Here is a 27,866-nt window from a genome sequence, read left to right as displayed (position 1 = left end):
CATGAACACTTAGCATAGATCATTGGACTGGAAATGAGGTCATGGCGAGATGATGTATGCCACGCAGACATTCACACCTTGAACAATCTAAGTCTACCTACAATATTACTCAGAGTAACTTAGAAACAGATCAAGGCAGGAAACTTTATATTCATCATAAAACCATTTATTGAGGCATGACAAATATGAAGACATAGAAAGGATTCTAAAGACCGTATGAATAGTTGATCTCTATTATTACAAAATAACACACACAAAGACCCGATCACAAAAACTGAACCACTATGAAAATTAGATCAATAGGTGACCCCTGTCAGACAAACATGTACCACTTTCAACGTCTGATCAAATATATATGTGACCTTTCACTGAATCATTCGTAATAACTTAGAAACCTACAGAAGCATGAAAACTTAATTGTTTTTATTGCAATGAATACGCTACCATAATTAATTATGAAATAATATTTCTATTGTGTCGTAACAACAGACGGTATCACCATACTAAAAATTGACAGTTAGGATATAGTTAGTTTGGCAAGTAAGCATATATGATACCAATTACCGTCATTCCATTTCCGTCTGCGCCATAGACATCACATGTTTCTCGAAGATTACAGAAGAAGGTGTTTTAAGTTCTCACACCTTTGCAAATTGGTAAATAGCTTATTTTCAATTTATTAGTTATTTAAACAATTGTTCTCATTAAGCTATAGAAAGTATATTAGGCGAGTGACTTATTTCAAAAAGACGCTTAGTTAACGACTTTAATGCACCCACCTAACACACGGCTGTATTATATATCATTCGAAAGCTAATAATCTGTACTTTCTGTTTTGGCCGGTTGTAAAAAAATCGTACGGTGCATTTTCTGTTAAATCAAGGTCAAAGGTCATGAAAAAACATTCCAATTTTTGCGATTACTAAACAAAAAGCCATTTTCTAATTCTTGTACCATAACATTTTTCAAAAGATCATATGAACTCTATATAACATAATACATTATTTCCAAATCAAACAAAAAATAAGAGGTTATATGCGCAATATTTCCCGAAAATTGAAATTCATCACAAATCCTAAAAAAATGAAAAATTGTTCCAAAAGCAAAATATATCTTGGGGGATCGATATTTGTATGCTAAAAAAATAGAAAAATAATATGTTTTAGGTCAAGGAATATTTGTTTTGTAATTTTAAGATGCAATTATTAATTATTGTTCATAGAACAGCCTTCTATTGAAGTGTTTGCAGTTGCCCAAAAATCTGCCATCTGCAAATAGCGATCATTTTGTTATTCTATGTTAAGATAGCACATCGCTAATTGTCAATATCAGGGAGGAGAATGATCTTCCATAATAAAAGAAGGGGTATTTAAAGTTCAAAAATGAATATATACGAGCTAATTGAGGTAAAAATATGTTTTTTACGAAGTTAAACTTATTTACTTTTTTTAATCATGTTTAAATGCAAACATGACTTTGCGACTAAATCGTAGGCAACATTGAAATAAGTAACCTTGTTTAGAAACACTTGGTTGTCTAAAGCGGGATGTAAACGAACTACATATAATGCTACTGCTTCTTATTTAGTTTAAAATCGTGTTAGACATATTAAATGTGTTTAGAAGTTTAATCTCTTTAATTATTTGAATAAAAGATGCTTCTATATATCTTTATTCTCACAAACCAAATTTCAAAGGTATAGAGATAGGATTGAGTATTTTCAACATAAGCTTTTAAAATACAAATGCAGGTCATTGTGTATGTAAAACACTATAAGCAGTTGTGAAATAAAAAAGAAAAAAGTTGAATACCTTCCTGACCTCATAAAATCATTCGCTGTTTTAGAGAGTGACGAAATATATCAAAGGGACATAAAACTCATAATTGAAAACGAACTGACAAAGCCGGGCAAAAAACGACAAGCAACATTATACAAAACACAACATATAAAACTACAGATTGAGTAACACAAACCCCCCAAAAATATTTGGGGTGAACTCAGGGGCTCCAAAAGGATGAGCAGATCATGTTCCACATGTGACACCCGTCTTGTGGCTCGTGTAATTCCTACCTCGGTGCCAAGCCTTATTCGGTAGGTGACATTCAAGGCAGAAATGACGGTATTTTGGTAACGTCGATTGGAACTTATCAGTCGTCATCTGGCAAAACAGATATTTCATAATTGTCAACCAACTCGTAGTGGCGTCCATAAAATTTTCAAAGGGATGATTTCAACTTTGCATTTGAACTCTGGTTAAAAACCATGTTCAAACCACCATTTTTCTTCAAATGTCCTGTACCAAGTCAGGCATATGGCAGTTGGTATCGAATAATCTGTTTCTTTGTATGTTAATGTTTGTTTTTGTAGCAGTTCAGTGTTTCTGTTATTCCGTTGTGTTCCTCTTATAGTTGATGCGTTTCCCACGGTTTGGGTTTGATACCCGGATTTGTTTCAGTTACTAGTAAATCGATTGATGACTATTGAATAGCGGTATACTATAGTTGCCTTTATTTAATATCTTCATTGTGAGCAGTTACGCACTATCACGACAATCGGGAAAGTAAATGCAAGCTCTGGAATATTGTATCAACTTGGAGATATATACTCCACAAGAAGATGCCGCGAAATCGCGTTACAATTGGGCAAGTGTTTAAATAAAGAGTTTTATTTAATTTTGTGGGCAGTACGTCGACTGAGCATGCAAAGACAAATTTAGGAAATGCAAAACCCTACATTTATACGTCATATCATAAATATTCCGACTTGTTATTGTTTCAGAGGAGTTGAGGCTCAGTGAAATCGGTCTCCTCCTTTAATAGTATAGATATGCAGGAATTGCTATAATGTTGCTACATAGAAATGAAAAGTTTATAATTGGTTAGTAAGGAGTGTTTTTATGGGTTGATTTATGCTCATCTCTTTTGTCGTAAAACTTGTTCTCAACCAACCCTCATCGACGATTTCAAGATAAGTGGTAAAGTAAACTATATCTGTTGAGTCTTTTTTTAAATTTCAATGGAAAATACGAGTCCAACATTGTGACAAATTTGGCACTATTCAGCGAGATGACATCATCTATATAGTGGAAAGTGAAGTTTCAAGATAATGGTAGCTTCTTTTCAGTCGTCATCAGAAGCTCTTGCATGAAGTCATCCTCGTATGAAAAATGAACTAGTCATTCAAGCTATTCAGAAAGTCTAGTTGTAACTAGAATCGTTGCGTATTAATGGATTTGTTTCTTCAAAATTATTCTTATTTGATGAATTAATGCATTTAAACAATGAAAAACGCAATTTAAGCAATCAAGAAGTCAAGTTTTATAATGTGTTTACTGGTTTTTAAATTCTTTTAAATTTCAATTTTCATCAATTTATTTTTTATCTATTTTTGTCTAAATTTTCAATTTATTTTTTATGGTTCACATTAAATAAATAAAAGGTCTTTTCACTACATCAATATTTATAATGAAGCTACAAATCAAACAATTAGAAAAGTCAAAAGATGTTTATTTCAGTCTGGTAGTTACAATGCAGATTGCAATCTCTTAGTTTCCCCCCTTTATTTCAAGCAATAGTATGATTCGCACACATATTTTTTTACTTTAAATTTTTCAGATTCTTAAGAATTTGTTTATTAAATCTTATATTGACCACATACAATGTTTAAATAAGAAGAAATGCTTAAAAGCTGTTTTTTCGCAGATGGCGGTATTTTGGGCAACTGCATGAGTTGTTATGATTTGCTGTTTGATTAGAAGTAAGCATAATTTTAGGAAATTTATGATGTCAAAAACTTCTTTGATAGTTATTACAAGGTTTTACTTAGTTTTAAGTGATTAGCAGTTGCATCAGAAAGAAAAAATTGGGTTTTCACACATTTTGTTAACTTTTACTCGAATTTCAGAAAACATGTGCTGTCTATCAAAAACACGTTTTAAATATTTTAAAATGCATTTGATTAATGACCGTTAATCTCTCTGCTAAAAGTTTAAATGGTTTGCATATGTGAATTTAGTATATAAAAGTCATATTATGCAATCAAGCTGAAATCTCAGAAAATATGCACTTATTCGTCCTTGGCCTTTGATCTTGATTTGACGGAAATTGCACCGTACGAATTTTTTACGACCGGGCCATACAGATAGTAGAGATGTGTAGCTTTCAAATGATATATAATTTAGCCGTGTGTTAGGTGGGTGCATTAAAAATTTAATTTTATGGTTAAAGTCACTCGCCTATATGTACAAAGTAATACAATGGACTGAAACCAAATAATCATCTCGATTTTATCACTGGTCTGAGATTGCTATGTCTATGTAGTGTTATAGTAATCACAGCACGGGTTTGAACGTATGGGTCACTCCGCCGGTTTGGACTAAGAATTGGAATATTTTTCGAAGTGCTAGTAGATCCTAGGCACATCCGATCTCTTCTTGGTCGTTTGTTTAGTGAATAGCAAAGAGAGTGTACTTCTACCAGAATTAAAAGAGTTTTTTTAAACTTAATTAGATAAGGCCTTTCTTGTTTTTAGTTGTGGGTTCTCTTGCTTAATTACATCCTGTCTAAGGGGGATTAGATTTAAGAGAAATCTAGGGATTGTAAAAATCTAATGACTCCTTAATGAAGTCCCCTTTTACTCGGACAAAATATTAAGGTTGCCTCTACTTACTCCTCTGGAGGTCAATCTGCTACTTCCAAGAACAAAAGGTCATTCTTAGCAGGCAGAACAAATCGACTGCTCCCAAGTCTACCAAATCAAAAAAATACTGGCTCTTTAAAAAACCTAGTCCTGTTACCTAGGTATTAGCCCCTCTAAGGTCGATTGCACCATTAGAGGATTTAACTCCTCCTCTTGCTTGAATTCTGATTTTGATCGGTTTACCCCTGTTCTAAAACAGTGGTGGAAATTGACTGCAGATTGTGTTGTCAAATATTTGAGAGGGATTGGCGCTTCAGTTCGAGAGTCCGTATCTGTCATACATCTCATACTTTGGATTCTGTGAAGAGTCATTTTTTTTAATGAAAGAAGACGCTATTTTTCAGATATATGTCTAACTCCGTCTTTCACTTTTCTATTCCCAAAGAAAAGGGGGAAAGGGGTTGAGACCGGTCATATATTAAACTTGTCAATTCTGATCACATATCTAAATTCCTCATTTTAAAATGTAGACAATCCATATTTCCAATACTTCCAGGAATTTTTTTTTTTAAACAACAAGGTGTTCCAATTCAAGGCATTCCACTTTGGCCTAGCCTGTCTTTACCAATGTTATACAGGTGGTTATTGCTCACATTCATCCTAAGCCGGTCTAAATCCATTTTTGTTTGGACGATTTTCTTATCAAGGATTTTTACACCTAAAAGCTCAGACAGAATTGGTCATCAAACTCTTTCTGTCCCTAGATTTCCTCATTTCCTGGAAAAAGACACAGAGGATTACATTTCAATATTTTATATTCCTTGGTGAACATTTCTTCTCACCCATGAAGGACTAGTCTTTCCCACTTAGAAGAAGACTCTCCATCTATTTTCTAAAAGTTATCTCTTTTAACCTTCACTCAGCATGTGCACGTCAATTCTAGAAACTTCTGGGTCTGTAAAACGCTGACTCACCGTTTTGAATTTTCATTGGAGTTCGGTATTTTTGTTATTTTATTTTTTGCATGTATAGTTACTCTTGGACAACTCCATATTCTTCCTCTTCGGTTTTATATGCACCAATTTTTGATTCTAGCTTCCTTTTAATGGGAAGCTCCTATTCCAATGCTTCAGTATCTGTCTCCTCACATTCAGTGGTGGCTACTCAGGAATAATGTCACTAGGGGCCTTCGTCTACCTCCAACCAAGGTGTGGTGCTTATCTGGAGGGACACACTGTCTCGGAGTCTTTGGCTTAGATTGTCTTAAAGCGATCATCAATGTGCTAGAAATGAAGACAGTTCTTCTTACACTGCATTATTTCAAACCTTATCGGATCAACACAGTTGTTTTGACAACCGAAAACACCCCGATTGTTGCTCAAATTAAGAATCATGGAGGAACTCATTGTTAGTCCTTGTATCAGATAGTCAAATACATTCTGTTCTTTTGCTTTAAGATTTTACTTCATCTGAAAGTGTGACATATTTTAAACAGCCTCAGTGTTTATAAAGACAAACATACATTGTCTCTTGCTCCTGTGAACAAAGAGTGGGAATTTCGTCAGTAATTATTCGAAGCAGTAGCTCTTCGTTGGGGCTGCCAAGAATGGTTTTCAGATCTTTCAAGAATAACCTTATCTTTTCTTGTCAAACATCAAATTCATGACCCATAGTTATCGCTGCACTTCCTTCTGACTCAAATTTAAAACTTATTTGTCCAGTTTGGATTATGACTGTTTATCTTAGGAAAAGATACTATGTGTACTATAGTTCTAATTCTATATCCTTTTCATTTTGTCCGATTTGTCCGTTAAAACCATTGCTTCTTAGATCTACAAATCTATCTCTAGCTTATGGCTTAGTTAAGGAAGAACTTTTCGGCAGTTTTAACATTAAAGCTCATCATCCAAGAGCCCTTTCTACACTCTGAACTTCATTTAAAAACGCCTCTTTAGAAGTATTGCCAACAGGATTTTGGAGAAATAAGATCTCACTTATATCTCATTACCTTCTGTTGTAATGACGCAATAGGAAATAACTAATAATGTATGATGGTAAGTTTTATTTCTTTAATTCTCATTTTTTTGTCTCGCCTGCGACGAAAGTCGCAAAATTCGAGACATGGGGATAACAATCCGGCGGCAGCGACAACGACGGTGTAAACTATTTGTATAAAGCTTTTATATTTCTGAAGGTAAAAGACCCGGATGCTTCATCATTTGTATGCAGATACCTTATGTTACGAAGTTTCCGTCTGTCATATGTCCATTGTCGAACTCAATTTCATGGTTCAGCGACTGCTAGAATTTTTTTGTTTAGTTCTTTGTCAGGGAATTTCTCACTTATTATGAGTAATATGAAAATATATATTTGGTATATGGTTTCCTTCCAACGTCAATATGTCCGTCAGGGAGTGTTCACCTGACCTCAACCTCATTTCATGGATCAGTGATCATGCAAGGTTAAAGTTTCAAGTCCGTATCTCGGATAATATAAGCAATAGAACAACTATATTTGGTGTATGGAATGATTACAAGGTGTACATGTCCGACTGGCAGGTTTCATCTGACCTTGACCTTTATTTCATGGTTCATTGAACAATGTTAATTTTTGTGGTTTGGTCTATTTCTCAGGTACTGTAAGCAAAAGTGTCACTATATTTGGTGTATCGAATGATTGTAAGGTGTACATATCTGTCTGGCATGGTTCGTATGCTCTTGATCTTTAAATTATGATTCATTGGTCAATGTTAAGTTTTTATGATTTGTCAGTTTATCAGATACTATAAGCAATATGTCAACTATTTTTTGGTGTATGGAATGATTGGAAGGTGTACATGGCTGTCTGGCAGGTTCATATGACCTTGACCTCATTTTCCTGAATCACTGGTCAATGTTAAGTTTTCATGGTTTTGTAAGTTAATCAGATACTATAACTAGTAGGTTACCCAGAATTGGTGTATGGAATGATTGTAAGGTGAACAAGTCTGTCTAATCTAACCTTGACCTCATTTTCATGGTTCATTGGTCAATGTTAATTTTTCGGGGTTTTGTCAGTTTATCAGATACATTAAGCAATGTGTCAACTTTATTTCGTGTATGCAATGATTGTAAGGTTAACATGTCTGTCTGGAAAGGTTCATTTGACAATGACCTCATCCTTATTATTGAATCATTATTAAAAAATAAACAGGCGAGACATTTCAGCGTGTGCACTCTTGTCTCTAAAAATGTTTTTTTTAAGTATGACCCATTTAACAAGAGAGAAAGGACTGAAATCTCTTCAAATTAGTCTATATGAGCTATACCTTACAGATATTTAGAATCTGTTGTAAGCATGGAAAGTTAAAGTTATCAATGAACAATAAAAATGAGGTCAAGGTCAGATGTCTTGCTAGGAAGCGAAGTACATTTACAATCATTGTATACACTAAGTTTATTTGACCTATTACCTTTAGTATCCGAACTTATCAAGAAATCTTAATTTTGACAACTGAACCATGAAACTAGTTCAAAGTAAGTTGATTCTTGCCTGACATGCATGTATACCTTGCAATGTTTCTATATAACAAATGAAACTGATCTATTACTCATAATAATTGGGGGGAGGATATGATAAAAATGTACAATTTTTATTCCTACGGAGCTAATTATGTACCCCTACTGATCGACCTTGCTTTTGGCTTTGTACTCAAATGAAGTCTAAATCATACAGAACGTTATCAAAGACGAAAAGAAAAAGCACCTTGGAAAGTTCTTTAATTACACATTCAGATATATTAATGATGTCATATCACCCAATAACCCACATAACAGTGAGTGCTTGAATCTCATATATCCTAGTGAACTTGAAATTAAGGATTATACCGAAACAAGATGGTCTGCTCATTTTTTGATATTTCCCCCAATATTGAAACAGATGGACGACTTCAAACTAGAATCAATGACAAACGTAATGAAATGATTTCAACTTTCCCATTGTCAACTTCCCTTTTCTCAGATGTAACATACCCTCTGTCTCACCGTATTGCATTTACATATCTCAATTAATATCTTACGCTCGTTCATTTTCACACTATATGGATTTAATTATTACACAAAACGTGCTCCAAAAAAAAAAGAATAACACACATACCTAACTCCAAGGCAAATCCAAAAAGGGGAAGTCCATAAACTGACAAAATCAAATGCTATCAATCAACGGAACAAGTGAAAAAAAACTGCCAAATTCCTGAATTGGTACATAGTTATGAGGAAGAACGACTGAAAAGACACTTCTTAAGTTTTACGGTCATCATCTCGAATTACGATTTGTCTGTATCTTTACTCACTTGCGTCATGTTTGTGTGGTCTTAGATCTTTAGATACCAGAATAGTCTTTATTGTATAATTTTACCGAGTATGTCTTATTCTCAATTGTGACATTTCGACTTACTGTAGATTGACATGGCGGGTGATGTATGCATAGCAGGAGACGCTTCCCTATCCCGCTCCCTTTGGAATTCATGCAATTCCCTGAGTTTTTGTTTGTATCCGTGATTTGTATCTTTTTAATCGATTTATGAGATTTGAATAACGGTAAACTACTCGTACCTAAATATATTCATTTAATGAACCATTAAACTTGAAACTATACGGTTTATTATATAGGTTGTCTGATATCTACACTTAAATACCGACTTTTGTTCTTATAAGATATTTAAGAAACCGATAATTTTGGCAGTGTAATGTTTCTGTCTTTCAACAAATGATTTCAAGATAACAGACAGAAACACACATTAAAAAACCTTTAAGGGCAATAACTGCCATGAGGAGTCAATTGATGGTTTCAGTCATTCTTGTCATTTTTGTGTTGCTGGTAATTTTTGCTACTTTCTAATTTCTGTCTTTTAATTATAGTTTTCGGGATAATGTGCAATCATAAAAATTAGTTAAAATTAAAGGATCAAACTCCTGTATGAAGCCAGGTTATGGTTCCAGACATATTGGTATTTGTAGATCTTGTATTGTTGATCATGTTGCTTTTTACAATTCCCGTGATCAATTATTATATTCAACAAAAACGCACAAAACACTTAAATTAAATCAAAATTGTCATGTAAGAGCAAACATTTACACAAGGAATCCATTGATTGTTTCAGATGACCCCCAAATGAAAACCGATGATACCAGGCGTAGAAACTTGAAGATATAAAGAGTGGAAGGGGACAATAACTGTATACCCATAGGTAAAAACTGTGCTTTTACTTCACAAAAATTTCAAAACAAGTGTAAAATTTGGGTCTGAGATCATTCTTATAATGTAGTCTCAGATAATACTATTATGTCATTTGAAGAAACGGACGTTTACAAAGGACCGAAATAAACAAACAAACAAACAAACAAAAAACAGAGAGAACTGGTACAACTTCATGGATTTTTTTCTTCAAAATTTTTTTTGAATCTGATAAATTGTATTGAAAAACATTTCGAAATAATTTTTCACAAAATCATTACTTAAACGATATCAATGCGTCGAATCAATTTATAAACCAGTTCTCTCGGATTGCAATTTGTGTCTGTACCAGCTGACAAAATATCCAATAATGTTGTTGTTTTCACTATTTATAAAGATCCAACAAAACCCAACTATATGGATATTTTCAACAATACCTGCAAATATTTAGACACTATTTTTTCTCTTGATAATCAATACTTTTAACTGTGATATTAATTATAAAGTTAACAAACATACGCGTTGTATTTCAAACCTTTTTGAGGGGCTGAATAGTTTTATTGGTTAAGGTTATGATTGTTTTGTTGGTGTTTAATAACTACGTATGGTATTTGGGAGGTTGCGTCTGGTATCTGGGAGATTAATATAAATTAGACTTTTAATAGTTTGAAACAAGACTAAACTGTTTCATGCATTTCAATTGTGTACAAATTTATTTTGGGAATTTTCACTCGATCATATTTTCGTGTACTATTCATGACGGACCATAAAAACTCGTTCATTCATGTTGATGGATCAATTATATAAAGTACAATGTGTTTTTTCTGGAATATTATTCAGATGATGAATTCAATTGTATATTTATACGGCTTATACTGTTATACCGATCATTGATTTTTGTGGTAGAAAGGGATGGGTCTTACTAATCAATCCTTGTACCGACATATACAGTTAAATGTTTTTGTAACTGATTAAATACTAATGAACCATATACGTTTTAAATAAAGAACGCTTAAATTGATACACTCTAAAATCTGATTTCTTAAACTAACCATGGAGGTATTATATTGACATTTTACTTTCATTAACTAACAAACAACTTAAAGTTTTACCAAAATAAACTTCATTAAAAATTCAGAGATCGACAATTGAACAAATAATTGAATTTTGTAGATACGAATGTACATATATATATACATTTATTATCATTTACTGTCTGAAATATAATGTTTTTGGTTTTTATTTTTGTGTGTATTTTTTGTTAATGTTTTTTGTTTTGTTATGTTTTGATTTATTTTTGTAACTTAGAAAAAAACCTCATTAAAGATACAAGGCTTGAAATTTTATACGTAAGAATCGATTTTCGTCTACAAAAGACTCATCAGTGACGCTCGAATCAAAATAGTCAAATAAAGTACGAAGTTTAAGGGCACTGAGGACCAAAAATTCCGAACGGTTTAGCCGAATACAGCTAATGTAATCTGTTCCTTGGATAGAACATCCTTAGTATTTCCAACAATTCAAAGTCACTTTGTAAACAGATTCAAGTTCTCTTATCTATCATAGTGCAGCTTTGAGGGCATAACATTGCCCACTATCAAAGGAAAAATGTACTAATTTACCAAACCGATACGGGAAATGTACATAAACACAATTTCCCCTATACTCTATGATTTAATATCCTGACGGTTTCCAAGTCTCGTAGCTGTTATTTTCCCTACTAACAATTTTGTCTTCCTTTAAAAAAAACTTGCATTTTTAGAAACATTCATTTTTTTTTTTCAATTTACAAATTAAACATATTTTTAACATAACATTAAAGTATTAAAATCTGTAGAAAGAACAGATGTTGATAAAGAAAAGAACATAGGTATTGGAAGGCGTCATTTAACTTTCACAGGCCAAACAAGGATTTGGAATCGTCTCTTTTTAAAAGATTTGCTTTTGCAATAAATATATCTATAAAAAATGATAACATCCAATCATTCAAGTACAGTTCTCAAGTTATGATAAAATAAACAGGACTAAAGCACAATTTGGCAATTCTACTGATCCCTTTCGGTTTTTGGTCGATGTAAATATAAAACTATATAGATTGCAACACGTTGCGGGCGTTAACATGTATTGATTTAATCGTTTAAAAGGATTTTCTTGTCAAAAAAGCAATAGTTCCAACGAAATTATAACTTAATTAGAAACATTATTTAAAAGTTAAACTACCTGTACAGATAACAGAAAAAAACCTGAGTACATTTGTAAAAAATATTTAAAATGCTCTGATCTAGACACTTTCATATTACGTCCAATTAAATAGACTTGGTCTCATTTGCAGACATTTGTGCAACAAAACGACATTAAGTTTCGTTCTAAGTGAGAATTTTCCCCCTTATCTTTTAGATCAGCCAAAGCCAGCCAAAGAGCTTGATTTCTTTGAAACTAACATGTAACTAGAGAGAAAACTAATATCAATCTTATCAAAATATAGATCTCTGATTTCGTTATGCTCATATGACGAATAAGCGAGTTACGATAGATCTGAATTTTAAGCAGATTGGACTAGTATAAACCTTAAAAGGGGCGTTTGAGTCCTAGCTCTAACTTGTTAAAAGTACAAAATGTATCTTAGGAATACAAGAGTGGAAGGTGTGTGTTCTGTACTTTACACTTACTTTTTTTTTCTTTTTTTTTAAATCTAAGAGTTTAGTGCCATATTCATATCAACATTTGTATTTTCTGTGAATCAATTCGTATTAAGCAAACTTAAAACAGACATTGGTGAATCAGTTACAATACTTTTCAAGCTTTTCGAATATTTTTTTTAATTTCTATGAAACTTAACTTTCAAAGGGATTATTCTTCAGTGGTGAAATATTCATTATATTTTAATTTTCAGTCGCAATTTTGTTTCAGAGTGACGCCAATTCTTTGCAGTTGAAAAGCCTTGACTAAATCCCTGTCTATATCAGTTGGTATTTCAATTAAGCTATATTCGCAGGAAATCTGGCTAATTCAAAAAATAAATATTAGCTGAAGGTTTTAAGTGAATTACAAAAAGTCAATCGCCCGAGTACATAAATATAGATTGTCCCGTACAGAGACACATGTGTGACATTGATATCTGGAGTATTAGGATGATAGCCTTACCGAACCTAACATGAACATAAGAATTCGATTTATCAGCAAAATCCTTGAAAGATAAAATTATTAGACAATTACTGTAATCATGTTTTTAAACAATTGCGTATTGACGTTCACTGTAATGAGAAGGTTTGATGGAATCGATTGACTAACAAAGAATACAAATTTCGGCATTTAAAAACGGATTTTCAATTTTTATTTTATTTAAGGAAAGTATTTTGTAACAAGAATACATTTAAATATTTGTCTTCGATTCCGCATTGGAAATATTCAGTATTTACAGAGTCTGCAGTCGATTAATAAAAACTTTGCATTACTCTTGGATACGTCATAAAATAGCACATCGGAAATGGAACTAAGCTGAAATAATTTTGATTATTATCTGTCACTTTTTTGTATTTTAGATACGGTTGATGTAGTGTTTCATTAGTGATTAGACGTGATGTCAAAATCTTCAGTTCATATTCGAATGTCAGATAAGGATAATTTCCTTCACGAACATGAAATATTTGAAATGATGAAATCGAGAACACTTTATCAAATGCAGTTTGACCTTAGAAGGAAACTGGACAAACGAATACGTTCAATTGAATTGGCTGAAAAAGTGCACATGTCAACATTTCAGAGTAAAAAAACGGTATTTCTAAATAAAATGAGAGAAAAGATACGACAGAAAAACTTTAAAAGATTTAGCACGGAAATAATGCGAGACAGTGTAGAGGCTGAGGCTGAGGTTGAGGCTGATATTAACTTTTTGTCTGAGGACGAAAATGACGACGATGATCTTTTGAATAACAAAGACACGAACAAGGAGAATGTTCGAAAAAATATCAGATCAAAATCATTAGTGAGTGTGATTACTTCAGAAGGTGAAAAATTATCTGAACGTCCAATTACATCTCGTTCTGTTGTGTCTCTTAACGGGAAATCCTTGGCAGTTGCCAAAAGTAGTGGCAGGCAACGTATAGACCAATCTGTAGAAAGCAACAAGGCCCTTGTAACAGAAATAACTATATATCCTGGAGATTTCACCGAAGAGCTGGCTACAGTGAACACTATATCTCACACCTCTGGAATCAACGATAAAGTTAAAACCAATCGTGCTGAGGAAAAACATAGGAAGAATACCAAATTCAACCTAAAAGAAAATGAATTAGAGAATCGCCTTTCGCTCCCTACAATTCCAAATGCCGAAGTAGTTAAAAACTTAGCGTCGTTTGAAATGGGAACCTTAACACCAGACGGACATCTTCTTTTAACTAAAGATGATTACAAAAACTATATGGACAAATTTGAAAGAAAACGAGAAAAAAGATTGTGTAGAGTTCGTAGGCAGAGTGAATCGCTGGATCAAAAAGTGCGAGACTTTACTATAGATGAGGAATAAACAGGGATTTTAACGATTTTTTTAACTTAAAAATGGAAAATAGGAAAAATTAATTAAAGGTAGTATTCGCAACTGTTGTTTATTTTGTATCTGTAGACAGGAAGAGAAAAAACAAAGCACACCAATCAAACAAACAAACAGAAAATAAAACAAATAGTAACTATTTGTTATTTGTTCTCAATAAGCATACGCATATGGATTTTATATAAGAGTTTTGAAATACTGAAAATTATGAAGATTTCCTTTCTTTCTGAAACGAGTTTTAATTAGAAATATTTAAAAGAGATTGTGCAATACAAAGTTGTCTATTTTTTTTTGCAGACTCATTCATGTGTTATTGAAATAAGAAAGGACACAGGAACGTGCGTGTTGTCTTGACGGCTTCCACTCTTCTTTTTTTTTTATTAGTTTTAACTATTTTTATTTTATTTTATTGTTGGTTCATTTTTTGTATGAAAGAGGAAATGACTATTTTTTAAGATTATCTTGTCATTTCTATTGAGAAATTTATAGTTATCAAACATTAAATATTTACTTATCAAGCAATAAAAGTGTCAGTATTAAAATTTAACATAAAATTAAAAGGGGAGGGCAATACAGTCATCGGGTACCTCTGAAAATAGACGATTAATTTGCAAATTGAATATCAAAAATTTAAAACTATACGTGTTTTCAATTTGTCTGTGACCTATGTATATCTATATATTTAAAACTTAACTAATTTCACATACAATGCATTTTAACCCTCAAAGGTAACACTGGTAATGGCGTTAAAACGTCCTTTGCAATTAAATTTATTGCTTTTAAATTTTCAAAAGTAACAAAATAAAATCGAACTTTGATCTTAAATTAAAATTTCTTTTAAATATTCGTTAAGTTAAGTTTCTACATAGACGCTTTTGAAAGGCGATAGTGTGTGAAGATTGACGTCTTTTGAATTGTTACTTAATTTATTACTCTTATTCGCGTTTATAACCTTGATTGTTTATTTAGGTTATGCAGGTTATATTTTATTTTAGTCTCTGATGCATGATTTTTTATTATTAATTGTTTTTTGGCTTTTAACTAGCTTTCAGTAACTGCGAGTACTCTCAAATCGTACTTTCGTGTTAATTTGACCTGTTGATACAATCTGTTATGTATTTTTGTTATTTACTGTTTACTTATTCAGTGTTATATCTAGTCTCACTATTTTTAATATATACCACCTTTGATAAGTGTTTAGTATGACGATAAATTTTCGCTTTTGTTCTCGTACTAGGAACAACAAAATTATTTGTTTTGTAAAAATATTTCCGTACTCCATGTATACCTTACAACAAAATTATTTTTATTTACCTGTGTACGTTATTTTAATTGGCGGCATTTTGTCCAAGGTTATGGTTGTTTTTCTGATATTGTTTTACATTTAACCCCCTTGTTTTATTAATTTTGTATTTACATTGTGTCATAGATCAAATTTATTCGTTCAGTGTATGTTCACTTGTTTTTGTTAATATGTCTTTTGATTGAGTTAAGCCATTTCAATTGATATTTTATAGTGTTTCTTTCTATGTTGTGATGTCACACTATTGTTTCAGGTAGGGTGAAGGTTGACGCCTATTAAAACGTTTAGACCCGCTGCATTTGTTTGCACCTGTCCTAATTCAGGAACCTGATGTTCAGTTGTTGTCGTTTGTTGATGTGGTTCATAAGTGTTTCTTGTTTCTCGTTTATATATAGATTAGACCGTTGGTTTTCCTGTTTGAATGGTTTAATACTAGTCATTTTTGGGGCCCTTTATAGCTTGCTGTTCGGTGTGAGCCAAGGCTCCGTGTTGAAGGCCGTACTTTGACCTATAATGGTTTACTTTTACAAATTGTGACTTGGATGGAGAGTTGTCTCATTGGCACTCATACCACATCTTCTTATATCTATAAACTCTATCATAAAGTTTTGATCTACACCGAAAAATTTGTAATAATTTCCTTAAGGTACACTTAAACACTTTATTTTTATTTAAATAAAAACATGAAAATGTGCATATTTTCTGGAAAAAAAACTTTTCAATTAGAACCACACAGTGAAGAATTATGTATTGTTATATATATGGGCTTCAGTAACAATTCGGAGTGCTGTACCGACATTATGATTGTTCTAAAAAACTTATTACATATAATATAGCTATTATTCATAATTAACTAATTATTTGTGATAGATTTGTCGTAATCTTGCATTATTTATCTACTCTCTTCTTTAATAGATAGACTGGTTTTTGTTTGCTCGACGCCACCTTAGCAAAGAAAGCTAAAATATCATTGATAGTTCGCTATCTGATTACATTTTTATTGTTTTATTTGTTCTTATTAAAGTAAACCTAACCGTTTTTCCGTATTCGTTCGGGAGATTTTCTATCGTCCTGGTTTTAACGTAGAATATCTGTAGTGGACAACAAAACCTTGTCCAATAAGACCATCTTAGACTTAGTGTATATTATGATTTATGCTGATATTGATATTGATCTTTCAATGGAATTTTTAAACCAGTGTATTTTTTGCATGACGCGCAAAATCTTGGCGATCTAAAATGGGCCGCGATTTCTGTTTGTATCCTTCAAATTAACACAAGTATTCCTCATTCCCAATTTAAAAACAAATTGAAAGAGTTGGTCCTGCTTTGTTTCATAAAAAAGAATGTCCAACGTAGATACAAGTATCTTGTCTGAGGGAGGGATAAATCGTGATTAGTAAAAAATCACTCTGATTCAAACAAAAAATTCTCTTGAACTGACATTATCAAGATGCTTGATTTCTTGATTGACAACATAATTGTTAAGTTTGGAGGAAGTGTTTTTTTCAACAAACATTCCCATGGGAACCAACTGTGCTCCTCTTCTTGCCGACTTGTTCCTTTATTCATTTAAGGCTGACTTCATGCAGGAACTTCTTAGGAAGAAAGAAAAGAAGTTAGCAGTATCCTTTAACTTTACTTTCCGCTATATAGGTGACGTTCTCTCACTAAATAACTCAAAATTTGGTGACTTTGTTGAACGCATCTATCCCATCGAACTTGAGATAAAGGATACAACAGATATAGCTAAATCTGTCTCAAATCAGGACTTACGTCTCGAAATTGACAATGAGGGCCGGTTGAAAACAAAACTTTACGACAAAAGGGATGATTTCAACTTTCCAATTGTGAACTTTCCATTTCTATGTAGCAACATTCCAGCAGCGCCTGCATATGGAGTATATATCTCCCAGTTGATACGATATTCCAGGGCTTGTATTTCTTATCATGATTTACTTGATAGATGGTTGTTGCTCACAAGGAAGCTATTAAACCAAGAGTTCCAAGTGGTGAAGTTGAAGTAACCCCTTCGTAAATGATACGAACGCCATCACGAGTTTGTTGACCGTTATGGAATATCCGTTTCAAAGATGATAGCGGATATGTTCCAGTTGTCGTAACTATAATCCCATCCCCCTTTTCCCGAATGTGACCTACCGAATTAGACTTATTACCGGGTTTGTACTAACATGAGCAACACGACTGGTGCCACATGTGGAGCAGGATCTGCTTACCCTTCCGGAGCACCTGAGATCACCCCCAGTTTTGGTGGGGTTCGTGTTGCTCAGTCTTTAGTTTTCTATGTTGTGTTTTGTGTACTGTTGTTTGTCTGTTGGTCTTTATCTTCTTAAGCCATGGCGTTGTTAGTTTATGTTTGATTTATGAATTTGAATGTCCCTTTGGTATCTTTCGCCTCTCTTAAGTGTGCATGGCGATAAATAAGTCATTAATAATATTGTTATACAATACTATAGAACAAATAGCAGACACAAATTATTTGTACGGCGTTTAGTTTGAACAATATTTTATTTTTCAAAAGTTTAATATATATTGTTCGATTTCCAATACAGAATAAAGTACGCTTTTTACTCGTTTAATTTTGAAATATCGATTACAAGGAACGTTTACTTCACATGGAATAGAGTTGTAAATAATTAATCGAGTGCAGTTTCGCAAAAAGTTTTTTTTTTCTCATATTTATTAATTCGGTATTACTAATAAGCCTTATGGCTGAATTAGTGTCATCAATGAATTTTAAAAAGGGAATACGGCGTATGTCACCACCAGAGCTAGATCTATTTACCTTTCCGGAGTAACTAAATTCACCCTCAGGTAATGGTGGGTTCTTGTTACTCAACAGTTAGTTTTATTATAGTGTTTTGTCTTTTCCACGTTTATATCTCTCTCGGTGGTCAGTTGTTTTGTCTTTTCCACGTTTATCTCTCTCGGTGGTCAGTTGTTTTGTCTTTTCCACATTTATCTCTCTCGGTGGTCAGTTGTTTTGTCTTTTCCACGTTTATCTCTCTCGGTGGTCAGTTGTTTTGTCTTTTCCACGTTTATCTCTCTCGGTGGTCGTAGTGATTTTTGGTTTTTGTTCGACCCCTTGGCATCTTCTGCTTCTTTTTTCTAATCCCGGTTAAACGCCAAAAGAGTATATTCTGTAACACTTGTATCTAAAGAGATTCTCGTGGTTATTAATGGATGTGGGTGGATTAACATTCTCAATTCTTTCAAAGACCACCCATATTCATACATTGTAGTTCAACTACTACTAAGTAGTACTGCCTTCAATGTCGTTCTTTTTTAAGATTTTGTCACTGTCCTGTCAGTGTAACGGTAAGTAAAAAGTGGACGAAATGTCTCGCCTGCATTACTGATAATGACTGAATAATATATTGAAAATATCACAGGTACGAGACGAGATATTTTAAATATATGGTTATATACTGAATACACTAACAAGGTCAACAACTTGCTTGTGAGAAAAACTGACCGGTGATAGTGACCAGTCAAAATGTTCATAAAAGGTTTGTTGAACCTTCGTTTACTTTCAACACTGTGCGAAGTTCTGGATATTTTTTCTTGAAAATGAGCCACAAAATGAAATGAAGATTTTAGGCCAAGAAATAAAAAAGTTCTGGTTTACGAGTTTTGAAAAAATATTCTTAAATGGTCGAATTCGGACATTTACTGGGACACATGCCTACTCGATTTTGAGTGTACATTGACGTTCAGTATTTTATTTTGTTACTATTTGTTTTTTACCAACAAGATCTCTTGGTTCATTTGAAGAGGCTGCAGATCATGGATAAATGAATTTGGTGCTATAGTCTCAGGATCAATTGACAATGAGTTAAGGTCAAGATCAAACGATAACGGACAGACAGACACGATCACATTATAGCTTCTTTAAATCAGTGTTGAGCTTTTACTTATTGAAACTTGGAAATTGACCGATTTAAGAAAATTGAACGTTTTCGAGACAATGGCGGACATGTATGCTTTAGAATGGTTCAAAAGACCAAATACAACAGACGTAATATTTATTGTAACTAAATTATGATCATGAAAACTTAATGTTGATCAATGAACCAATTAATTATGCCCATAATGACGACCGTTCGAATATATATACATCTTACAATGGTTCTGTAGACCAAATATATTTGGCCTTCCTTACAGCACGAAACTGACCTAAACCCCACGTTGATAAATGATCCATGAAAATTTGGTAAACGTCAGATGGACAAGTGTATCTTACAACGATTCTATTGACCAAATGCAGTTGGCCTATTTACTGTGCATCTGAAAAGATAACATAATTACGAAAACTTATCGTTGATCCATGAAGCATGAAAATGAGGTCAAGGCATGATGAAACAAATACACCATACAGGATTAAATACATCCAATATAGTTGACCTATTACCAGAAACCCATTACTATTACTTATAGTATGTGGGACTACTAAAACACATTAATCAGAAATTGTTAATATATAACAACCTGTTCTGAACTCAACTATTCAACGGCGAGTAGTAGTTTCAGCTTAAACCAAAAAATAAAGAGACCATACTACGAAAACTTAACTTGAATAATGCACCTTAAATTCAAGTCCAGGTCAGAAGCTCCTTGTTAGACAGACATGTTCACCTTACAATGATTCGCTATAATACGCTAAATATTAATAGCTAATTAACCTATCACCAAAAGATGCTGGATGATCACTAATCATGAAAATTATACAAAAAGTCAATAAAAACGGACATGTATCTGAATATAAATAAAATGAGAATGTGCGTCAATGGGAGCAACTCAAGGAAAAATAATCAAAACGTCTAGAGCTCTGCATACGTTCTGCAATAATAGACAACACTAAAGCGTCTATGCAATATATCATGCTCAATATCGCAACCGTAGTCTAGAAAGGTACTCACCGTGAAGCGAACGAATGAAAAACAAGGGTAAAAATCCTTGAAGGGCAGAGGCATTAAGATATAACTAAAATCAACCACTGAAGAAATTCCCGACTTGGGACAAAACATATATTGCAGGGTAAAACTATTGTTTTAGCACTTAACCCTCCCCCTTTTATCTCGATCAGTGGAATAACAAAATGCACAAAAACGTAAAAAATATGTTTAGCAGAAGCACTTAATTGTGTGATACCAATACGAATAACTTTAAAATAATAATGGACAATACCGCATGAAAGAATATGTGACGTTTGCTTGAACACATGACAATAATCACAAATGGATTTATAATTCTTTGTGGTCATTCAAAAAGTCATATTGTCTTTCTCCATCCTTTTGCTGAGTACGTAACTTTATAGATAGAAGTGCAACAAAATGCAAAAACACAGTGGCCACTGGTGGTTAATACAGAAAATTACTCCAAGACTAAAAGAGCCTATTGATAAAGATTGATTGATTGTTGGTTGCTTAACGTCCAATGGCAAATATTCAATGCAGGTTCAGGACGATCTATTGATAAAGACAAGGATTTATAATACAAATCCTTGATAAAGAATAGATTATTTTTTAACTTTTTAAAACATAAATCATTATGTATAATCCAAAGAATTATGCCAGGTTTGTTCTAGATCTTCAACACAATATCTGTTTCATATACCCAGCCAATAAGATTAGGCTACATTTTAAACATTTTGAATTAAAATGAGATTATTTTTAAAAATAATGTCTCCAATTCTGAAAACAGGCACTTCCTGATTACTGGATTAGCCTCAACCAATTGTTAGAAGTTTCGTAAATTTAAATTCCTTCACATTTTGAATTACATTGTCTGTTTATTCCATAGCTAGTAGAAGTTGACAGTTGATCCTATGAAAAAAATAAAATACCACCTCTAATACTCTTGCTTGAAAAAAAAAATAGTAGGGCAATACAGTCAAGTATCTGTATTGAAACATTTATAGGTATCAGAGACGGATTTAGTGGGAAAAATTTGGTTGATTATATAGGGAATCACTGAAGCATGACTGGAAAAGTTTAAACCAAATAGATAGAGAGGTTGTTTTTTTTTTAATTTAAACCACAACAGACAATTCCTGTGACTAAAATGAGATCAAAATATAGGAATATTTTCAGATCATTTAAATTGAAGTGACACCTATCAAAATGACTACCAGTTTTCCTCTCACTGCATATCATACATAATGTAGATTGGGTGCTTTACATCCAGTGGCAAATATCACATGCATATATAGGGCAAAAGCATGTTCTTAATATGCTATGTTTGTTGTTAAACTGACACATTAAGCTCAATTTTAAATACATTGTACAAGCAGATGCTAGCTCACAATATAAGTGTGCAGAGGAGACATGTCCCAAAACTTGAACACCTAATACTGACTCTATCCCTACCATGTTTTGCTTTACATGGAAACAAACATCTAGATATCTATTTTTTTGTATCATTTTTCTTTTCTCTTTCATTGATGAATACCACACAATTCACTTTTATACATACTTTGAAACCACAAATTTTTGTGGCATTGAAAAAAAACTATTTTGGTCCAAAAGTGCTATTGATTGGATGTGCAAACAAGACATCAATTACCTTTGTGTACTTATTAAAAATTGATACAAGACCTTTCTGTTTTACAAGATATATCCAATCATCCACTTAAACCAATATTTACATTTTGTAATTCAGACCTTATTCACTTTCTTCATAGAGACTTAATCCTGACGGATAATCCATTAAATAAACAATTAACAAATGTAAATAAATGAGCATTTATTATAGTAAAATAAATAATATATTGATATCACAGGCTTTATCGATTTCTATGATCTAAAGTAAAACAACATTCTCATACTTTCAACGTCTGTATCAAAAATAGGTCGTGTTATTTATGTACTTGACATATTTCAATTTTAAGCTTTTAACTCAACAAGATATTTATACTTTATAATTCGAATTAAATCAGATCAATTTATAGAATGAAATTCATTAAATAGAAATTCAAACCTTGAACATTTTTGATAATTTCAATTGAAGAAAAACTAAATCAATTTGTTCCATGAAATTATTAGTACTTTAATACTTACTGGTAAATATAGGAAATAATGTCAAGTTTCAAACCTTCAAAAAGGGAAACAGATACCCTTGAAAATTGAAATTCTGGGTTAATCTACCCACTTGATGGGGTTGAAATATTGACATATACCCCCACATATTGTTTTACTTATAAAAATCAATTTTTTTAATAAAACAAAATAAAAAACAGTTAACAAATTTCTTGATTTAAAAATTTAAATGACATAACTATTACTTGTTGAATGAGTTGCAGCAACATATCAGACTAATTAACACTAATATTTACACAGCTGTTAAAACCAATTTTCTTGCAACTGGTAAATTCACTTTGAATGAGATATACGGCACCTGGAACTTTTTAAACAATAGTAAGACATGGAATCAATAACACTTTGATGAAACTGGTTGCTTTGGGTAACTCTACCTTAGAGTAATATTGTTTGCAACATTTGACATCTTTAAACACAGATCTTCATAAAATTAAAAAAGATTAGTTAACACCTGTATTAATATGAATGTGAACACAGAAACTTGTTTTAAAATGGTATTTTAAAAAGGAAAAGAACAACTTTTATCGAAGCCACATTATTATAATAATGTAACTATAGGAAGGAAACTGACATATTTCAATATTTTACACGAGAACATGTCTCCAGAGGGAATTCCAGATTAAAAAAGCATGCAGATGTGACAATTATATCTATTAAAAGGCATTCAGTTTTTATTGGTGGAAGTCTGTAGGAAGCTGGAAAACATGGAGAGAACCAGGACTATTTGCAGGAAAACTGACAATTCTAGTCAATCAAGATCGTAGTTCAAAGCTGGTAACCTGAGTGTTGACAGGGTAGTGATCACTTATACCACTCAGCCACGAAGGCATGCCTTATTTTGAGATCTTGACATCAATATTTTGACATGAGCAACAGCCTTATCCAAAAGGCTTTAAAACTCACATCATCATCTTTGTATGACATTTTATAGTAAAATATTTTTAGGGTAAATTCTTTTTATGAAATGAATTAATAAACACACATTTCATTAACACTTTCATTCATTGTAATAACTATAAAGGGTGATCTTGGCTGCTAATGTAATTTGCTTACTTTTTTTTTTCATTTCTATCTGGGAAATGTACTTTAAATTTATATAAGCAATCATTTATCCATTAGGGAAATAAATGATTTCATTAGTACAATAAAGTGTAACATTAATCATCATATCTCAAGCTTTTGTATTGTAATATCCATAAATATTCTAACATTTTTATCAACAACAAAGTCATATGATATGTAATTGATCTGGTAGCCCAATTAAAATGTTAAACAACAATATATTCCTTTTAAAGGATGTAATTCTGCATTAAATAATAATGATTAACTGTGATATCTGATATGACTGAAATAAGCCTTTACAGTAAAATTATCAATCATTTCAACCATAACACTGGAAACATGCACTTTTATAAACCAAAATTATCTTGATAATTCCTAGAATTAAAGTCAGGTTTGAAACTTTTACTGGTAACTAAGGAATACAAGACTCTCATATTAGGTTAGAATTTGGTTCTTTTTAGCAAATTTAACTTTTGAGCAAAGAATGTATTATTTTCAAAGAAAATGTTAAAAGACAACAAATTTAGTTCTATTCATCCAGTCTTTGACAAAGATCATCAAATGTCCTAAAAGGGCAAATAATGTAATTGAGAATTTTCTTTTGTGACATAAAGCATATACATTACATTATAAACCTTAGCATTGTCTGTTGCAATGGCAGTTACCTATAGGAACATTGATATCATATTCAATAAAAAAAAATTGGTCATGGCACTCAGAAAATTCAAAAGACAGGGAAGAGTGTGAAGGGCATTCACCCCCCACCCACCCCTAAAAATTCTTTAAACATACATATGCACAGGACTATTACTTTTTTAGTTAATTTTTGAAATGACTATCTGTCAAAACCTGATATGAAGGTCACTTCTATAAATGAAAACCTGTTCTCTCAAGTCACTCTATTCTACTCCTGCTTTATTAATACATGTATGTACCTGTGAATTTTGAACCTCAATTCAAAGGTCAGTTCTATTATAAGGTCAGTTTTTTCTGGCCCAGGTGACCTTTATATATTGGAATGACTATAGTTATAAAACAAATACTATACAGTATAAGGCTTATAGATCATTAGATACTGATTTGAAGAATCCATGACAGTTCTATAAAGACCCAATAATGAATTTAAATAGTTACGACTAGCAAATGAAAAATATAAGACTTTTAAGACTTAACAGATAGATGCCATGTCTAAATCCAGTGTCCTTGTTCAAGCTTATATAATCAATAAAATACATAATTTCACTTGTTCATTTAAAATTACAGATGCATAATTTAATTTCTGAGAATGTAGAATTTACTTTGATCTAGAATGGACGGATACTATAACTAATAACAATGTAATTGACAGCACTATAGGTACTAAAATTAGCTATCTCATTCTAATGAGTGAAGCCACATACACCCACACAGATAGCACATTGTTTGGGTAAGGATGCATGTACACAGCCAGGGCAAATTCTACATCACTAGACTCCTGGGCATGTACTCCGGTAGAAAATACTTCTTCTGTAATGGAGGATATTTCTGTAAATGGCATGTTTAATGGGAATCCTGACACCTGAAAAAAAAAAAAGATAATAAAAATAATGACAATGCCTTTAAAAATGCTTATTTTTTTATGGTTTTTTAAATTATTTATTTGGTCATTGGTCCATGATTATAAAGCTTTGCAATAATAAACTAATTTTTCAATATTAAAATGCATCCAGTGAAAAATAAATAGGTTTATGAAAATGATAATTGAGGAAGTCAAAAGTAAGCTAGTTGTATTTAACATTTGGCTCATTTTTTACATACCTCATTATGTTCTACAGAAGTAACATCTGCACCAATATCACATACTGTATTTAGGCACTTTGTTTAATCATAATCACATCAATAGCATTTACTTTACCTTTCAGAATATCAAAACAAATGAAAAAATAAATCACATAGGGTTAAAGAGAGGCAGACGATACCAAAGAGACAATAGAAAATCACACGTAGAAGAAAAACCAACAACACCCTGGAAAATAAATGAAACATGCCGAAAAGATTTACAGAACACTACAAACAAAGAAAAACAAAAAACAGAGCAACAGAATGCCCACAAAAAACTAGGTGTTAACTCAGGTATCCCAGACAACTGTATACCAAATATCATTGATCTTCCACTAATGGTTACCCTTATACTGACATAATCACAAACTAATACATTGTTGACACCGCCGGAAACATCAGGCCTAAGCCTAGCTTTTTATGCTTCAATGAGGCCAGACATAAACTGAATAAAAACAATTTAAAAACACTGTGATATCTATTTGTCAGTGTTATCTTTAGTAATCATTCAATTATTAGTGAGAAGATTTCAGTGATATTGTGCATAAATGATAGGTTGGTCCCTAGAACTAGATTATCACTCAGAGATTAAAATATAAGATATAAGAGTAAACAGATGTAACAGTATAAATAGTTACCATGTCTGTGGCAAAAAAAAAATTAATGGAGAATAAGTCCATGGGACACAGATGAGGCCCTCGCTTGCATATAACGTTATAAAGGGGCATAACTCGAGAATGATAAAAGTGATGCCACCCAATTTTGAACTTGATCTGTGTTTTGTTGTAATAAGCATTTTGTATTAAGTTAGAGAACGGAAACCAATTTCTGGACTTTTGTACGGCCGTCTGGATGTATGGACGGACAAGGGTAACACTTAATGCCCCCTATGGTGACGGCGGGGGCATAAATAAAATCCCCAAAAAACACCCTTTTTTTTAGCTATTTGAACTTTGTTCCCAAATTTCATACAATTAAGGTCATACAATAGAATGTCCAAAAGATCTGCTGCAGCTGACTTGTGTTATCACAAGAAATGCTATGAATTGTAAAATTGTCAATGATAAATGTTCAATAACTTCACATCTAAAATAATTGAGAAAAAAATTGTAAGAGCTTTTCTCTTAATGAAAACTATGTAAAGAATTTGTATAGATTTGTTAAAGCAACTTCAGTTATCACAAAGTGTCCTTGCATAACTGTAGGAAAATTTCATAATTAAATGAAATGTTATTGATTTGACATAAGACACATTAAACATGTAAAAATTAAAGATTTTTATTGATTACAGTCCAAAAACTTTGAACTGCAAGGGGATTTGTCCTCATAGAAAATTTTGTAAAGATCACTTAAAGCAAACTTCAACTTGTTATTACCAAAATTTTCAACAAATATTACGTTAATTTTTCTACAGATGACTTATTTCAAGACAAGCTCATAACTATTAATTTTGTTTACAGTTAACGTCATTTAACTCTGGAACAATGCTGAAATTCTTCAAAATCAATAGAATTACATAATAAAATAAAGTCATTCTGTATGAAAATTTCAAAAAGATTTTTAAAACCTCATTTTAATTATCAGAAGACCTTTATGTTTTTTAAAAATTAATGCCCAATCAATCTGGAATGAAAAATTGGTGAATTGTGAAATGGAAAGAAACTTCTTTTTTTGCAACCACAATAAAAAATGTTTAGAGCAAACAACTTGAGTTACAATGAAATGTGCTTGTAATTGTTAAACTTTTAACAATCAGATTCTTATAACTCAAAGAATATATCTTCAAAATCGGACATTAAATAATGCAAGCATTAAACAGCAAATACAGGTCTAATTAACCATTTTACTATGATGATTTAAATAATACAGACTTCCCTATATTCTTATATCATAAATAACATTACAATATTTGAGAAATGAATACAAAATCTTCAATGTGAGAAATATTTTCAATGAAATGCTGACAAGTCTTATTTGACAACAGTCACCAAAATTAGAGTGTAGAACATCATGATTTAAAATTAGCAAGTTCAATACTTTGAGCTAATGCTTTCAGTATTTGTGAGCATTCTTTAATACAGTATTGTCATATTTCGCTATGGGAAGCCTACAAAATCATTGATTAAAACATAAAAACAGTTTTAGAGGAGAATTTTTTTCTTAA

General features: G+C 32.1%; 2 protein-coding genes across 8 annotated transcripts in view; one reads left to right on the top strand and one right to left on the bottom strand.

Annotated features, from left to right (window-relative positions):
• The first annotated feature begins 495 nt into the window (after positions 1-495).
• On the top strand, positions 496-14,450 carry LOC127727173 (uncharacterized). Of its 5 annotated transcripts, none has more exons than XM_052234627.1 (3): positions 496-656; positions 9,780-9,866; positions 13,396-14,450. In XM_052234627.1, exon 3 carries the CDS (start codon positions 13,434-13,436, stop codon positions 14,376-14,378), a length of 945 nt encoding a protein of 314 aa, XP_052090587.1. In that variant the 5' UTR covers positions 496-656; positions 9,780-9,866; positions 13,396-13,433; the 3' UTR covers positions 14,379-14,450. The 5 variants fall into 5 exon arrangements, with proteins under 5 accessions (XP_052090587.1, XP_052090583.1, XP_052090596.1 ...); XM_052234623.1 differs by having other exon boundaries at positions 12,764-14,450; XM_052234636.1 differs by having other exon boundaries at positions 12,747-14,450.
• Positions 14,451-22,454: 8,004 nt separating this feature from the next.
• LOC127726947 (coiled-coil and C2 domain-containing protein 2A-like) overlaps positions 22,455-27,866 on the bottom strand; it is a 70,303-nt gene continuing 64,891 nt past the window's right edge. For all 3 annotated transcript variants that reach the window (XM_052234324.1, XM_052234336.1, XM_052234332.1), the window contains one exon: positions 22,455-25,442. In XM_052234324.1, coding sequence (XP_052090284.1) covers positions 25,254-25,442 — 189 coding nt within the window. In that variant the 3' untranslated portion in view covers positions 22,455-25,253. The remainder of the gene's footprint in view (positions 25,443-27,866) is intronic.

This window comes from Mytilus californianus, unplaced genomic scaffold (genome assembly GCF_021869535.1).
Source record: "Mytilus californianus isolate M0D057914Y unplaced genomic scaffold, xbMytCali1.0.p SCAF_1, whole genome shotgun sequence".
Taxonomy (NCBI): Eukaryota; Metazoa; Mollusca; class Bivalvia; order Mytilida; family Mytilidae; genus Mytilus; species Mytilus californianus.
The sequence above is the reverse complement of the archived record's forward strand: the minus strand, read 5'-3'. Positions and strand labels throughout refer to the sequence as shown.